Here is a 16,162-nt window from a genome sequence, read left to right on the forward strand (position 1 = left end):
TCATCATTCACCCCAGAAACCTCTGCTGGCCAATCAGACACTTTACATATTTGTCTTCAAGTTAAAATGAATGAAGTTACACCTATATAGCACCTTTCTAGAAATCCAGGGACGCTTTACAATTTACACATTTTACACACAAACATTCACACTCAGCACTCATCCACACACTGGTGAGAAGCAGCAGCCAATGAGCTCTTTTCACACGGCCGCCATTTTTAATTGAAAGTGTGGCTGTGATGGGAGGAAGTAGACGAAATCCACACTCAACAATCTTTAGCTATTACCATGTTTTACCATGAATGATATAGAAAAATGGGCTGAAGAGGGATGTTTATTACCAAGAGCAGTTTTGTTAAAAGGATACCGCAACGGCATAGAGGGGTACATCACTAATATCAAAGGAGTGTTAAGGTTTTAGCCCAAATTAGCTAACCTCGCTAATGCTAGTCAGCTACTCTTGACTGTTCAAGCCCAGTAAAACAGGGTTCTGCACACTAACAACAGATTGTCGTTCCACTGATTGAATCCAGATCCAGCAACACAGGCCAATACCATGATACTACCACCCTCATTAACATTAGCCAATGTGAGAGAGAGAGGGCCTTCAGTTGCTTAGAAGTTACTCCGTGGTCCTCGTGATCTGATCTTTGAATAAAGATTGTCATCCCATTGATTAAAAAAATAAACATCTGAATCTAGTTTCACCCTTAAACTAGCTTCTAATCCTAGAGGTTCACATACTTTTGCCACTCACAAATATGTAATATCGGATTTTCATCAATTAAAAAAAAAAAAGTATATATTTTTTTAGATTTTTTTATATACTTTTAGGACTTGTGTTTAAATTTGATGATGTTTTAGGTCATATCTATGCAGAAAAAAAAATCTAAAGGGTTCACAAACTTTCAAGCACCACTGTATATGTACATTCCACTTACAGTAACACTTCCTCCACCATGTTTAACAGATGACATAGCATGCTGTATGCTTCAGATCATGAGCCCTTTTCCTTTCCGTACCTTCTACTATAATCTGATATTACTGTTTGTTATTTGAGTACAAGTTAGTATTGGTTTTATCTGATTAAAATATCCAATAAATTTCGTTCCACTTCACGATTGTGTCCCACTTGATGTTGATTCTTCACAAAAAAATTACAATTTTATATCAACTTCATGTTTGAAGCCTGAAATGTGGCAAAAGGTTGAAAAGTTCAAGGAGGCTGAATACTTTTGCAAGGCACTGTACCTTCTGTATTTAAATTCTTTAAGGTGTCCCTCAATTTAAGACTTTGGTAATGATAAGCCTACACTCGACACAAACCTTTTGTAGACGATGTAGGCCAGCAGGCCCACCAGTACAGGGGGCAGTATGGAGCAGTAGATGGGGATGAGGTTCACGTCGAAGCCGCTGCCGATGAAGTGGGGTGAGCTGGGCTTGGCTGTGGTGGTCTCTTCATCTGGGCCTCTCTGCAGCCCACCGTCCTCATCCCAGGAGGAAGATGAGGGGTCCTGAGCAGTGGTGGGAGTCGGAGTGGGGGCTGATGGATCTGATTGAGGAAAAACAGAGAAAAGGAAGGTAATATTTGTGTTACTGAAAAGTATTTGAACACGTTCCCATTACACCTACAGGCAGGAAATCATTAGACATTAGTATAGAGTCGGTTCCCCTCTTTAACAGCAGGTTCGAAACTCTACTTTGCTTAGTGGTTTACAGGGTATTGATACATAACAGGTGCTATGGCATCTCAGGTGGTTGATATGGTGTTGTAATGGTGGTAACTTGTAAAAATCCATGATATAGGCCGAAACATGACAATTCACATACAGTATAATGAGCATATTTGAAGCTTTGCAGGATGAATGGTTGCTATGGTTTGCTTAGACGTTGTTACGGTGTTGCTGGGCAGTCTCATAGGTGGTTGCTATGGTGTTGCTAATAAGTGGTAAAATTATGGACGCATCAACATGGATGGTTGCTGTGGTTTGCTTAGAGGTTGTTACGGTGTTGCTGGGCAATCTCATAGGTGGTTGCTATGGTGTTGCTGATAAGTGGTAAATAAATTAGGGATGCATCAACATGGATGATTGCTATGGTTTGTTTAGAGGTTGTTACGGTGTTGCTGGACAGTCTCATAGATGGTTGCTATGGTGTTGCTGATAAGTGGTAAAATTAGGGATGCACCAACGTGGATGGTTGCTATGGTTTGCTTAGAGGTTGTTACGGTGTTGCTGGGCAGTCTCATAGGTGGTTGCTATGGTGTTGCTGATAAGTGGTAAAATTAGCGATGCATCAACATGGACGGTTGCTATGGTTTGCTTAGAGGTTGTTACGGCCTTGCTGGGCAGTCTCATAGGTGGTTGCTACGGTGTTGCTGATAAGTGGTAAAATTAGGGATGCATCAACATGGATGATTGCTATGGTTTGCTTAGAGGTTGTTACGGTCTTGCTGGGCAGTCTCATAGGTGGTTGCTATGGTGTTGCTGATAAGTGGTAAAATTAGCGATGCATCAACATGGATGGTTGCTATGGTTTGCTTAGAGGTTGTTACGGTGTGGCTGAGCAGTCTCATAGGTGGTTGCTATGGTGTTGCTGATAAGTGGTAAAATTAGGGATGCATGAACATGCTGCATCTGTTCGCTAATAAGTGAAAAAAAGTGAATCATTACAGACAATGATGTTTTTGATAACAATTAAATTGCAAGTAGCAGGGAAATTTAGATATAAGTGTTCAATAGATATTTTTAGTGATACATTCAATGTAGAAAAATATTGCATTAAAAATATAATAGGACTTTATTTAGAAGATAAAATTGATCAATTGGCACATTTTGATGCATCCCTAGATAGAGAATAAAATACATTTTCGGATGCCGTCATTCATAAAAAAAAAAAGAAAAAAGGAATCACTGGTTTATTAGATCAACTCTTCTCAACAGGATCTCACTAATACTTCCAGCACACATTTTAATCCATTTTCTAATTTCTCATTTCTCTGACCAGATGTTTGGGAAATCCCATGATTAATAAAAAAAAAACAATAGCCTGTACATTTTCCCAGGAATCTCTGTAAAGTCAGCTTTTCTTGTAAATGAAGTCATCATGAATCATCACACATTCAGTCATCAGTCATCACAAATGATTTTACACAGATGAGTGTCTGGTGCTGTAGTCTATCAATCACTCTTCCTATCATTATTGATTTAATGCATAATGATTCAGACAGGGGTCACCACCATCCATCTCCTCAGTACATTAGTATTCTATGCTTTGAGGAATATCTGGAATGAGTATAGATCTACTCAATCTGCAGGTTTTTATAAGGATACAGTATTTTCTTGCATTTATGATTCTCATAGGAAAGTTCTGGAAACTGTTCTTTCCCATTTTCTCCCCAATTTACACGGCCAATTACCCAACCCACTCACTAGTGATGCCCCAACACACCAGGAGGGCAAAGACTAACACGTATCCTCCGATACATGTGAAGTCAGCCACCGCTTCTTTTCGAGCTGCTGCTGATGCAGCATTGCCGAGTAGCATACCAGTGCACTCGGAGGAAAGCACAGCGACTCGGTTCTGATGCATCAGCTCACAGATGCCCTGTGCTGTGGACATCACCTTAAGAGTGATGTGGGGAGAGAGCGCCATCTACCCACCCATCTCTTTGGAACTCTCCCCCCAAACCCATTTGAGACTGTTCAGATTCGTCTGCATTTAACTCCCTTCTCAAAACTCACCTCTTCAGATCTGCTTTTAACTAATAATGTAATGTAATGTAGAAACTATTTTTGTGTTTTTTTTTATTATTATTTTTTTTTTACCAATTGTCATTGGTAAAACTGCCTACACTGTAAGACCGGATAAGTTGAATTTACTTAAAAAATGTGAGGAAACCAGTTGCCTTAAAAAAGTTAAGTAATGGGTAATAAAAACTTAAGTTAGCATAACTTAGAACATCACGTTATTACAACTATAGGGGAAGATGATAAGTTGAGTTTACTTAACTTTTTTAAGGCAGCTGATTTGCTCAAATTTTTTAAGTAAGCTTAAGTCAGCATAAATTAAAACATCAAGGTATTACAACTAAAGGGGAAGTTGATTTATTTCTAAGGTAGCCCAGGGGGAATCACTACACACTGATGGTGAGTTTCTGTCAGAAACTGTTGGACACACCCAGTATGCAAATAGATTGTGGCAGAAGCCAATGTAAAAGAAGCTGCTAATGGCAACAGACTAAACTCATTATTATAAGTTGCTTCAACTCAAAGATCTCAGTTTAAATAGTACAGTATATGAGCCCACAAATGTCAACAATAGTTGAGTAATGTTTAGAAATATCCAATTTTATGTAAAACAGACTTAAATCATTTGAGTTCAAACAACATATTGGTTTACAGTGTATATTCTTATTTTTATGTTATGTTAACGACTGTTTCCCTTATTATCTTTGAGAATTTTGTCAAGCGCTATACAAATAAAATGTGTTTTTATTCTTGTTAAACTCATTAAACTTCTGGAGCCAATCATGTTTGGTCGTGATAGTGAAAGGCTACATGGCCTACCGTGGCTTTACCAAGACCCCAGAAGATGCACGCACACACACACACACACACACACACACACACACAATGCTAAGATTCCTGAAGTTTCAGAGTGTACAGTAAATCTTTTTTCACAGGTGAGAGGTGATAAATGGCTTTCCACAGCCAGGAGCCAAAGTCAGACACACACACAGCAGTTCCCTTATCTCTAGAAAACCGCTCAACATGTCGGCCATCTTAAGTCAAGGCGTATCGACCCAAGAGCCACCGATCTGTCAGCAAGCCACATCCTGTCTCTCTTTATCTCTCACTCTACCAGTCTCTGCCACTGCCTCCCACTGACCCACCTACTTTACCTATTTACCACTCTCTCTCTCTCTCACTCTCTCTCTCTTTCTCTCTCTCTCTCTCTCTCTCTCTCTCCGTTCACATTACAAGCCACATTAGCTCAAATCTGATTTTTTGTCTATCTTGACGGTTCACATTCACAAATGTAAGTGATCTGTATCTGTGTGTAATGTGTAAACGTGTGAATCTGTCCCTGAAACGCTGCCTCACATGCGCACACTGATACCTGTATAAACATCGCCTTCTTGTTCACCAAAAACAAAAAAAACTCATATTTGAGAGAGGACTCGTAGATTTACAAAGGGAAATGAATGAGTTAGCAGCTCATATGTGGAGCATCTTTTGCTGGAGTGGATAGAAAAAACAGTAAACAGCTGGTCTGAAGTTCATGCTCAGGTCGAGGAGGTGAGAAAAGGTCAGGTGGTTTGCTTTTGCTGTTTTTGCAGCTATAGCTGCACAGCTGCATCAAGAGATGCAGTGAGGGTACGAGAGAGAAGCACGTAGCGTTAATGCTAATGTGTACAAGCAAAAAGATGCACGAATTCCGATTTGACCGTTCACACTCATGTCGCATGTCCGAGGATAGAATATGTATCCGATGTAGGACCACATATGAGAGTGAAAAAAAAAAAAAAACTAATTTGGCACGTTCACACAGTCGTGAAAGAATCGGATCTGAGCCACATTAAGCCTTTAGCCTTTAGTAATGTGAACATAGCCTCTGTCTCTCTCTTTATTCTCTCTCTGTCTTTCACTCTCTCTTTTTCTGTCTCTTTTTTCTGTCTCTACCCCCCCTCTTCTGTCCCTCTCTTTTTCACTCTCTGTCTCTATTTCTCTCTATCTGTCTCTCTCTCTCTTTTTATGTCTGTTTCTCTCGCTATCTCTCTCTTTCTTTCTTTCTTCCTCTGTCCCCCTCTCTTCCTCTTTCTTTTTTCTGTCTCGCCCTTTCTCTGTCTTCTGCTTTTTCTGTCTCTGTCTCTCTCTTTCTCCACTCTCTGTCCTTTTTCTTTTTACTTTTGTTTTAAATGCGTTTTTTCATTCATTTTAAATTGTCTAGTTGTGGTCTCTAGTATGAATGAATGCCAAGTGAGCTTTTTTTTTTTTTTGTGAAAAAAAACTCTTGCTAATGAATATTCATGCATGCAAACACATCGCCTCTGATTGGCTAACAGCACTGCAGCAGAGAACTGCAGTGGAATCCACCGGAGATCCGTTTTAAACCTATAGTTACTTACACAAGATGGCTAATGTTAACTAACTGGTGTTAACAGAAGCTGTAAGCTCTTTAGCTAGCTGACAATGTCGGCTCTGCGGCAGCCTGGCTTTAGCTCTGTCTGTAAGCTGTCCTGAGGCAAGGTTGGGCGAGGCCATAAACTCATGAGTTGATGAACACATGGTGCTTTTCCTGATCGACTCGTTTTGAACATTTTCTTTTCTTAGCTAGTGCAGAACAGGGGGTTGTAGAACAGTTTCATGTGCAGCATGCATATTCAACTCAGATAGACCTATAGTATTATATTTTAGCAGAAGGAGACCTTTAATAGACCTTTAAAGACATTGATATGAGAGGCTTACACTATATTTATTGGGAAGTTCATTGGGTTTTAGTCAGGATTTCTTTGGGGAGGAAAATAAGCATTCTTTTATGGAGTTATTTATTTATTGTGGGATCCAGCCAAGCGTCCTCACATCCAAAAAAAAAAAATCTAGTAAAATCTGCATGTTGATTTAAACTGGCTGCTTTCTTTAAACAGCGCTGGATTAAAAGCAGGGTAAATCAGCTCCTGGGCTTTTTATTTTAAAGGCCGGGCCAGACTGGCTTAGCCACAGAGTCGCTCCGAGGGCGACGAGAGGAGAATCGTTTTTTTTTTTCATGATTTTCTTTTAGTTCCTCTATTCCGTTCTCAAGGAGACATTTTCAGGGTTTGTTGCCAAGCGTTTTAAGCGCTTGTTAACCCTCGGCTGGGTGCCCCCCTTTAATGAGGGGCCTTTATATTCACGGCTTTATTGCCGCTTCTTTTACAGGGAGGGGTTTGAGTGCCTATCTGATGTGAAGTGCCATAGGCCTTATAATGCGCTCTTTATCTGGCAGAATGCATTCGCTGCCTGGCTGCGCGCACACACACACACACACACACATACACACACATACAGAGCCTCTCTGAGTAGTGTGTGTGTGTGAATGTGATAAGAGAGTGTACTGACGGAGGAGTGGAGGATGGGGGGAGCGGGTGAAGGAGTAAATGAACAGAAACGCTGCTGTTAAGTGTTCTGATTAGCTGCAGTAATTACACTGCAGCAGGCATTTAATATGAACACACACACACACACACACACACACACACACTGACACATACAGACTTCCACACACACACACACACACACACGTAGATCATCCCCACTGTCTGCTTCTAACAGAGAGACTGTTAAACTAAAATATATAACTGTGTTCAGTCAGTTAATACACTGACATGCCAAAAGTCATGAAACAGGAAGTAGCATCGTCTCTTAGAAGCTGCACTGACTAGTGGAATATGTGCTTGAGGCCTCCTCCTACATTAAACATAGATTTATGGCGATTTGTTTTACTCTGCTTTTAATCCAGAACAGTTTAAAAAAAGCAGCCAGTTCATATAAACATGCAGATTTTATTTTATTTTATTATTTTTTTGTTGGATGTGTGGACGCTTGGCTGGATCCCACACTAAAAAAAGAATTACTCCATACAAAATACTTTTTTTTCCTCCCCAATGAAATCCTGACTAAAAACCCAATGAAAAACCTAATAAATATACTGCAAGCCTCTTATATCAATGTGTTTGAAGGTCTATTAAAACTAAAACATCCATATTCCCAATTTTTAATTTAAATTCTAATGTTAATAAACTCCACAAGTATGGGCATTCCCAAGTCATTCTCTGAGGGCATGAGCTATAGCTACAAACCTCAACTCACTTTATCTTGTCCATTGGCACCATCTATGTATCTATCAATGCATCAATGTGCGTACTTGCCATTGGCATCTTGTTCACCATCAGTGTTTAGTCATTCCCCTGTGGATTTCTATCGGCTGTATCTTTTTCTGTTGTTTCTTTATGTTGTTTTAATTGAAGCACAACTCTCAGCTTTATCTTTAACATTTGCAGCTCCGGAAAATTGCTATTTATAGGTATATATTTGAGTAAAATGAGAATTGTGTTTTATTCTATAAACTATAGACAACATTTCTCCCAAATTCCAAATAGAAATATTGTCATTTAGTGCATTTATTAACAGAAAATGAGAAATGGCTGAAATAACAAAAAAGACACAGAGCTTTCCGACCTCAGATAGTGTAAAGAAAACAACAAGTTCATATTCATAAAGTTTTAAGAGTTCAGAAATCAATATTTGGTGGAATAACCCTGGTTTTAATCACAGTTTTTATGCATCTTGGCATCATGCTCTCCTCCACCAGTCTTACACACTGCTTTTGGATAACTTTATGCTAATCACTCCTGCTGCAAAAAATTAAGCAGTTCAGCTTGATTTGATGGTTTGTGAGCATCCATCTTCCTCTTGATTATATTCCAGAGGTTTTCAATTTGGTAAAATCAAAGAAACTCATCATTTTGCCAACTGTCAGTGTGTAGTCATTCCCCCAGGCATTTTTATGGGTGTACTTTTGTTTTAACTTTAGGCATCCAGAGTAAATCCCACCATAGGAAACGTACTTGTGCAAGTGATAAAAAAAAGTAAAAAATGTCTATACGAAACAAATAAGTTCTCCTACTTTCAAACTGAAACAGCTGCTTCTGCTTAAAGGTTGAAAAGAGTTGAAAGAAAAGTGTCTTGGCTAAAATAACTCATTTTGGCTTAGAAACAGCATGCTGACTGATAGTGGGAGCTGTTAAAGAGTTCTCACCAACTCCGAAAAACACACACACACACACACACTGGAACGGTGTGAGCTTAACAGCAACACAGTTCTTATCTCTGTCGGAGGTTCAAAACCATTCAAAAAGCTAACCTGAAACTTTATACATAAGAAACCTCCTCTCTCTCTCTCTCTCTCTCTCTCTCTCTGTGTGTGTGTGTGTGTGTGTGTGTGTGTGTGCATGCTGCAGTAATAGCTGCTGATAGAGGTCACAGATTGAAATCTGAGGCTCGGAGAGAAACTTCAGCAGCTGCATCGACCCTGCCAAGAGAACAACTCAGCACATCTCTCTCTCTCAGTGTCTCTCAATGTCTCTCTATCTGTGCCTCTCTCTCTCTCTCTCTCTCTCTCTTTCTCTCTCTCACGCTTTCTCTCTCTCTCTCTGGTTCTCTTTCTGGATCTGGATCTTCTGCCATCTCATCCACTCCTTCTCAATTCCTTTCCCAGTGCCGTGCCGTCTCATGCCACGCCATCACCCCAACGAGCTCATGAATATGTTCATGTCTATATACAGTATGTCTGGCTCATATAAACAGATGGAAAGCAGGATGCTTCTACAGACGAGCAGCTTTGGGCAATGAGATTTCTATCTATCTGGCTTCCACTGGGTTCCATTCCTTCCCCTAGTGCTTCTGTAAATTCCACTTTCATCCAGGATAGTGTAACAACCTACAGTCCACCGCTTACAGCCTGCAATGATTCTGACGAGGTTCAGATTTGCCTTTTTTACCAGCGTATGAACGTATGAAAAGTTTTTCTCCTATAAGTAAAGTAAAGTTTACATACCCCTTGAACTTTTTCATATTTTGTCGCCTCACAACCACAAACTTAAATGTGTTTTATCAAGACTTTAAGTTCTAGACCACATGATTTACAAAATTTTAATCCAATAAAAATCTAAGAAAAAAAGGACCTAGTAGAGCCACCTTTTGCAGCAATTACAGCTCCAACTGTTTTGGGTTCATCTTTACCAGCTTTGCACATCTAGAGACCGAGATACTTGCCCAATGTCACTTTTATGTAAATAAGCTGTTGCTGGTCACGCCATGTTTACGCTAAGCATTTACCACACGATAGGGTTAGCTTGTGCTAATGAGCTAGTTCATGCTTAACCCGATAGAAGCACAAAACACATGACTGCTGCCACAGATCCCTCCTTCAGACAAAGTCTGCTGGCTTTAAAATAAGGAAGCTATCCAAAAATGCCTCGTAGAAGCATATAATTCCTGACTCTTTCAAAATCTTTCAACTGACTCAAAGAAAATAGATAGATGGATTTTATTTATTTATTTCATATTTTTTTTATTTACAGGGGCAGTCATGAAACCAAGTGGAAACACAAAAACATATAAAAAGGGAGTTTTGCATAATATGTCCCCTTTAAAAGTAAAATAGCAATTTTCTGTTTAGCAGGTTATGTCCCTACCGGCTTTACGCATATAGAGACTGAGATTTTTGTCACATTTATGCAAATAAGCTGTTGCTGGCCACACCATGTTTACACTGAGCGTTTACCACATGTTAGAGTTAGCTTGTGTTAATGGGCTAAGTCATGCTTAACCTCGTTAGAAGCACAAAACACATGACTACTGCCACAGATCCCTCCTTCAGATGAAGTCTGCTGGTTTTACAATAGGGAAGCCATCCAAACGGCTCATAGAAGCAAACTCTTGGAGTGTTTACAGGGGCAGTCAAGCCCCAGTGGAAAAACAAATGGAGGTAAAAAGTGAGTTTTGCATAATATGTCCCCTTTAAAAGTAAAATAGCAATTTTATTGTTTAGCAGGCATGATGAATAGTGGTTGTGGGGTGAAGTTAAGAGAAATGATTTCACGATGACTGTATTCTCAAAACAGGGACAAAAAAACAAGCTTCGACCAACTGGGACACAATAAGAAGGGGAAATAAATAACCGCCACACGCTTACTGGTGTGGGTGTGAATCACGCGGGTGAAAGGACCACCACTGTGGAAGGACCATTTAGTTTGATGACCATCATGGGTGCATGAGTGTGTGTGGTTGCGTTTGTGGTCGTGTTCTTGACAGAGCTCATCATTTACACACTGCGCTGCACACTAAAGGCCATGTAGATCAGCATCCCAGACAGAACGAGGGAAGAGAAAGAGAGAGAGAAGTTCAAAGAGATGGAGAAGAAAGAGAGTAAGAGAGAGAGTGGGAACAAGTGGGAGTGAAGCAACAGAAAGAATGAAAGCAAGTGTAAAGGTCAGTTGTGAGGTCATCGCTGATGTTGCGATGCGGCTAACGTTGAGGGTGGTCTTCGGTCCAGATAGGCGAGGAACTGTATGCCGTGTGTGTGAGGGGCTATATAAGTGTGTGTGTGTGTGTGTGTGTGTGTTGTCCATATAGCAGGGCCACAAGTCGTCTTTGTACTGGACGTTGGAGTGGACATAAGAAGGGGGAGATTCTATAGTGATGAGCTGAAGCTCTGAGAGCAGGAAGTGCTTTATTTTTCCTTCTTTTTCAGTGACAATAATGCATTTTTCAACAAGACAATGCTAAACCACATGCTGCACACATAGTCATGCACAGAAATGGTTATAAAAGCATTTGCTAAAGTGCCCAGATGCTCTTTTGTTGTGAAAAAATGATCGATTGTCCTCTATGGTGCCACTGTTTGCAATAAAGTATGATAAATGCACTTAAAGATTGATTTAAAGGTGCACTTTAAATCCTTTAATTTTTTTCCAAAAATTGTCTCCAGCACCATTTACAGGTGAGTATTATCGGTCTGTAGCCTGCTGCTAACCTTGGCTAGCATTGCTGGATCAGCATTAGCATTAGTGGCTAACCGCACTAAGCAGTAGCTCTTTTGCCATTCAGAGGTGAGTATATCAGACTGTAGCCTGTGCTTTTATCGTGTTAAAACAAGCTACGTGGGAGGAAACGCTAGCTAATATCGCCCTGTAGCTAGCACGGTTAGCTGCTAATGCTAATGCGACTGCACCCAGCCTTGGTGGAAATCTGGAAATCTAAGCTTACTGTAAATAAACAAAAGCACTTTATTCACCCAAATAAACAGGTTTTTTTTGTATTTTTACAGTTAAATATACACTAGGGTAGCACGGTTTGACAGTGCAGCACAATTCGACAGAACACCAGTTTTCTTCTTCAATTAATGTTTTATATTACAACATAAATCTATTGCCTACATATCAGTCAAACTTAGAATCGCATACGCAGCTAACTTAGTTCGCTAACCAGATATTTTAATGTTTAATGAAAATGTTTTTTTTTAAAGAATTACAGTTTTCAAGGGGAAAGTTGGTGACACCCCTGTTCCTTACTAGTGTCACATAATGTGCCTTATAATCCAGTGCTCCTCATGTATGAAAATAGACCATAAAATAGACGTTCATTGATAGTGTGCACCTTATAATCCGCTGCGCCTTATGGTGCAAAAAATACATTATGTTTAAATATACCATATATGTTCCATTTTAGCCACACCCCCTCTCTATAACGAACAGGACCCATATCAGGCAGTAGGTTTCCTTTAAAAAATTAAAAAAAAATTTGCCCCTCTGCCCTACAAACAGCCTGAGTCCTTTACTGATTCAGGCCAGAATGATAATCTCCCTCCCGCACCCAATGCAGCGATCCCTCATTTGCATATTTCTCTCCACTTTTCACTTTAAGAGCTTTCACTAAAAGCCTTTTCATTTAATTAGTGCAAAGTTGGTGTTACTGAACAGACTGGTTGCAGTGAAAGTAAAAAGTGGTCCAAATAAAAAGCAACACTATATGGACAAAAGTACTGGGACACCTGGTAATAATAAAAAACAGTTTATCCTCCTTTTGAACATTGCTGTGAAGATTTGATTGCATTTAGGGACAACTAAGAAATGTCAGCAAGAGTAGTAGACCTGTAGTAATAATTACATTATTAATGTATCATTATCAATCTTTTTTGCCAACCTTCCTTTCTCTTTCTCTCCTCCATATCTAATCATTCTTGTCCTTTCCTTCCCTTTCTTCTCAACAGATCTGTCCTTCTTTATTTTCTTTTGTCTCTTTTCATTGTGTCCTCTCTATTTTCACTTTTCACATTTGCTTCCTTCTTTTTTTATTCTATATGCTTCTCTTTTCCTTTCATTATTTTTCATACTTCATATCTTTCCCTTTCTTCCCTTCTCATTTCTTTACTACTTTTTTTCCTTCTCATTATTCCATTATCTTTTCTCATATTATCTTCTACTCTTTTTTCTTTGCATTCTCTTCTCCTTTCTTCTCATCTCTTCTTTTCCTTTATCTTCACTTCACTTATCTTTGAATTCCTCTTCTTTTTTCCTCTCTTTTCTTCTTTTTCCTTTCTCTTTTCTTTTTTTTTAATGTCTCACCTCTTCTCTTATTTTCTCTTTTCTTTTCAGTCTTTTCTTGTCTTTTTTACCCCTCTCTTGTCTTTTTTCTTCTTTTTGTCTCAAGTTTTTTCATCTCTTTTCTCCTCATCTGTTTCCCACTCCTCTCTTTTCTTTTTCATGCCACTATTCTCTTCTTTTCTCTTCTCTTTTGTTATTTAATTTCCTTTTTTCTCTGTTTTATTTTCTTCCGTCTTTTTTCATAATTCCTTCTCTATTTCACTTTACATTCACCTTTTTATTTTATATGCTTCTAGTTTTCTTTCATTATTTTTCATATTTCATATTTTTCTCTTTCTTCTTTCTCTTGTCTTATCTTCTCTTCTTTTCTATTCTTAAATTCTCTTTTCTAATCTTTATTAACTCTTTCTTTATTTTTTCTTTTCTTATTTTCTCTTTTCTATTAATTCTCTTCTCCTCTCTTCTATTTGTTCTACTCTCTTCTCATTTCTTTACTACTTTTCAATTTTCTGCTCACATATTTTCTCATGTATCTTCACTTATCTATGCTTTTATCTTTTCTTCACTTATCTTCTCCTTTCTTCTCATCTCTTCTTTTCCTTTATCTTCACTTCACTTATCTTTGCATTTCTCCTCTCCTTTCTCTCTTTTTTCTCCTATCTTCTTTTCTCCTTTCTCTTCTCTTTTTGTTTCTTTTAATGTCTCATCTCTTCTCTTATTTTCTATTTTTTTCCTTTATTCTTTTATCTTGTCTTGTATTTTTCCCTTCTATTTTGTCTCATTTCTTCTTCTTGTCTCATGTTTTGTTTTCTTTTCATCTCTTCTCTCCTCATCTTTTTCCCATTTGTCTCTTTACTTTTCCTAGCTACTCTTCTCTTCTTCCTTGTTATTTAATTTCACTTTAATTTCACACATCTTTTCTGATCTATTCTCTCCTCTTATTGCTACACTCCTCTGCGCTCTACTTCTATAAGGTCAGTAACATATTGGCTGGCAACCTTTTGCTGATGAACAGCTGGCAGTGAAGAGTGAGAAAGGATATTTGTGTGTGTGTGTGGGTGTGTGTGATCTTTACTAAGCCTCAGTAATTGTCTTGCACTTCTAGAGGCTCTCTGATTTATGCTCTTCATCTGTTGAGAGATATCCCTTAACATCTCCACTTCAAGTATCCATATGTGCACCAACACACACACACACACACACACACACACACACACACACACTTACACACACACACACAACCACTCACACAAACACTTTCAACGTGGCACAGCCAAGTGCAATCATAGTCCAGATCATGGCCGTTGCCAGAGCATGCCGGGATGTACCGGAACGGTCAGCACTAAACCCCTGAAGTTTTCCTTTCCAAGCCTGAGATTTACAGCCAGAAGAAGATCAGAACCTCAAGCTCGCTGTGCTATCAGCCCTGCTCACGCCGAGCGCTCTCTTCAGAGACATATACTCTACAAGAGCAGGCGTATCTTGAAGAGGATGAGAAATATCCCTTCAGTTTCAATAAATCCCTGGATGATTCAGTATGCAGCAGATTAGACTCCTATAGAACTTTCATCCAAATCCAGTCCAAATGATTCTGCCTCTCAGACCTAAACCACAAAACCTAACGCCTGTTGAAGCCAAACATCTAAACGCCTACTACAGTCACTGACAAAATTCTAACTAATCCCAAATACAATTTAAAAAAGTTAAGTCTAAACCTGGCTGTAGTCTAAAGGACACTGTCTGATAACCTGACAGTCATCTCACCCCACTGTAGACTAATATAATTCTGAATCTGACTGCAGTCTGACATCATTTTCTCAACCAAATCATAGCATGAAAAAAATACACTGAATTCTGGCTGTAGTCAGATAGATAATTTTTTTATTCTGTCAATCTGTCAGATTCGTACTGTAAAGTTAGATCTACTTCTAATTGTAGCTCAACAAAATTCAACCAAATTGTGTCTAAAATATATTGCAAGACAACCAAATTCTGTCTGATTTAATGCAAGTCAATATGATTCAGACTGATTCAAGTTAAACAAAACTGTCTAATTCCAATAGTAGTCCAATACAATTCTGACAGCAGACAAAATTTGGTTTAATTCCTACTTTTGCTCAACACAATTCCAGTTGAAACCTAAAAAAATCAGTTTAATTCTGATTGTAGTTTAATACAATTATTTTCCATACTGTGGCGTGAGGAGGCGGGGAGAGCCGTGGGTCCGCCCCACGCCGAGACGCACAGTCCTACCTGTTCCAGCTGGTTGGCATCCGGACTGATTAAGCAGCCAGCTGGGACAGGTATAAAAACGCAGCCAGTTTACTTAAAGTCTTTTTGAATGATCTGTTTCTGCCTCAAGTGAGAAAGAACCTTTCAAAAAGTCTTTAAGTAAACTCTACAGCGACTAGAGCCCCATTGGGCCGATTTCTGTTGTTTTGACTCCTTTTGGGTGTGGTGGAGGGTGTTTAAGCCGAAATAAAGGTACGAATTTGAGTTCAAATACCTATTGCAACTCTACAAAATTCTGTCTGATTCCAACTGTTGCCCCACAGAATTGTGCTTAATTCCGACCGTATCTCAACAAAAGTTGTTTCATTTTGATTGTAGATTAACAGACTTCTCTCATATACAAATTATACATTTTCAAAATTCTGATTTTCAGAATTCTTTTTCAAAATGTTAAAAATTCTGTTTCACTTTAGCTAGACACAAATCTGTCTGATTCAAGAGATGAACAGAATTCTCCCTGAATTCGACTGTAGTTTAGTGTAATTGTGCTAGATTCTGATTGTATCTGAAATTAATTGTAGCCTTCTGGCTGATTCAACTCAACAAAATTTTGTCTGATTTTGATTTGAACTCAACAAAATTCTGTGTGATTCTGATTTCAACTCAAAATTCGAGCTAATTCTGATTTCAAGTCAACAAATTTCTGTCTGATTCTGATTTCAACTCAACAAAATTTGAGCTGATTCTGATTTTAACTCAATAAAATTCTGCCTGATTTTGATT

General features: G+C 38.8%; 1 protein-coding gene across 1 annotated transcript in view; it reads right to left on the reverse strand.

Moving 5' to 3' along the window:
- Positions 1-16,162, reverse strand: part of ngfra (nerve growth factor receptor a (TNFR superfamily, member 16)) — a 74,625-nt gene that overhangs the window by 20,443 nt on the left and 38,020 nt on the right. Inside the window, exon 4 of the mRNA XM_022664978.2 lies at positions 1,327-1,552. Within this exon, the coding sequence (XP_022520699.2) occupies positions 1,327-1,552 (226 nt within the window). The remainder of the gene's footprint in view (positions 1-1,326; positions 1,553-16,162) is intronic.

This window comes from Astyanax mexicanus, chromosome 19 (assembly GCF_023375975.1).
Source record: "Astyanax mexicanus isolate ESR-SI-001 chromosome 19, AstMex3_surface, whole genome shotgun sequence".
In the NCBI taxonomy this organism is placed as follows: domain Eukaryota; kingdom Metazoa; phylum Chordata; class Actinopteri; order Characiformes; family Acestrorhamphidae; genus Astyanax; species Astyanax mexicanus.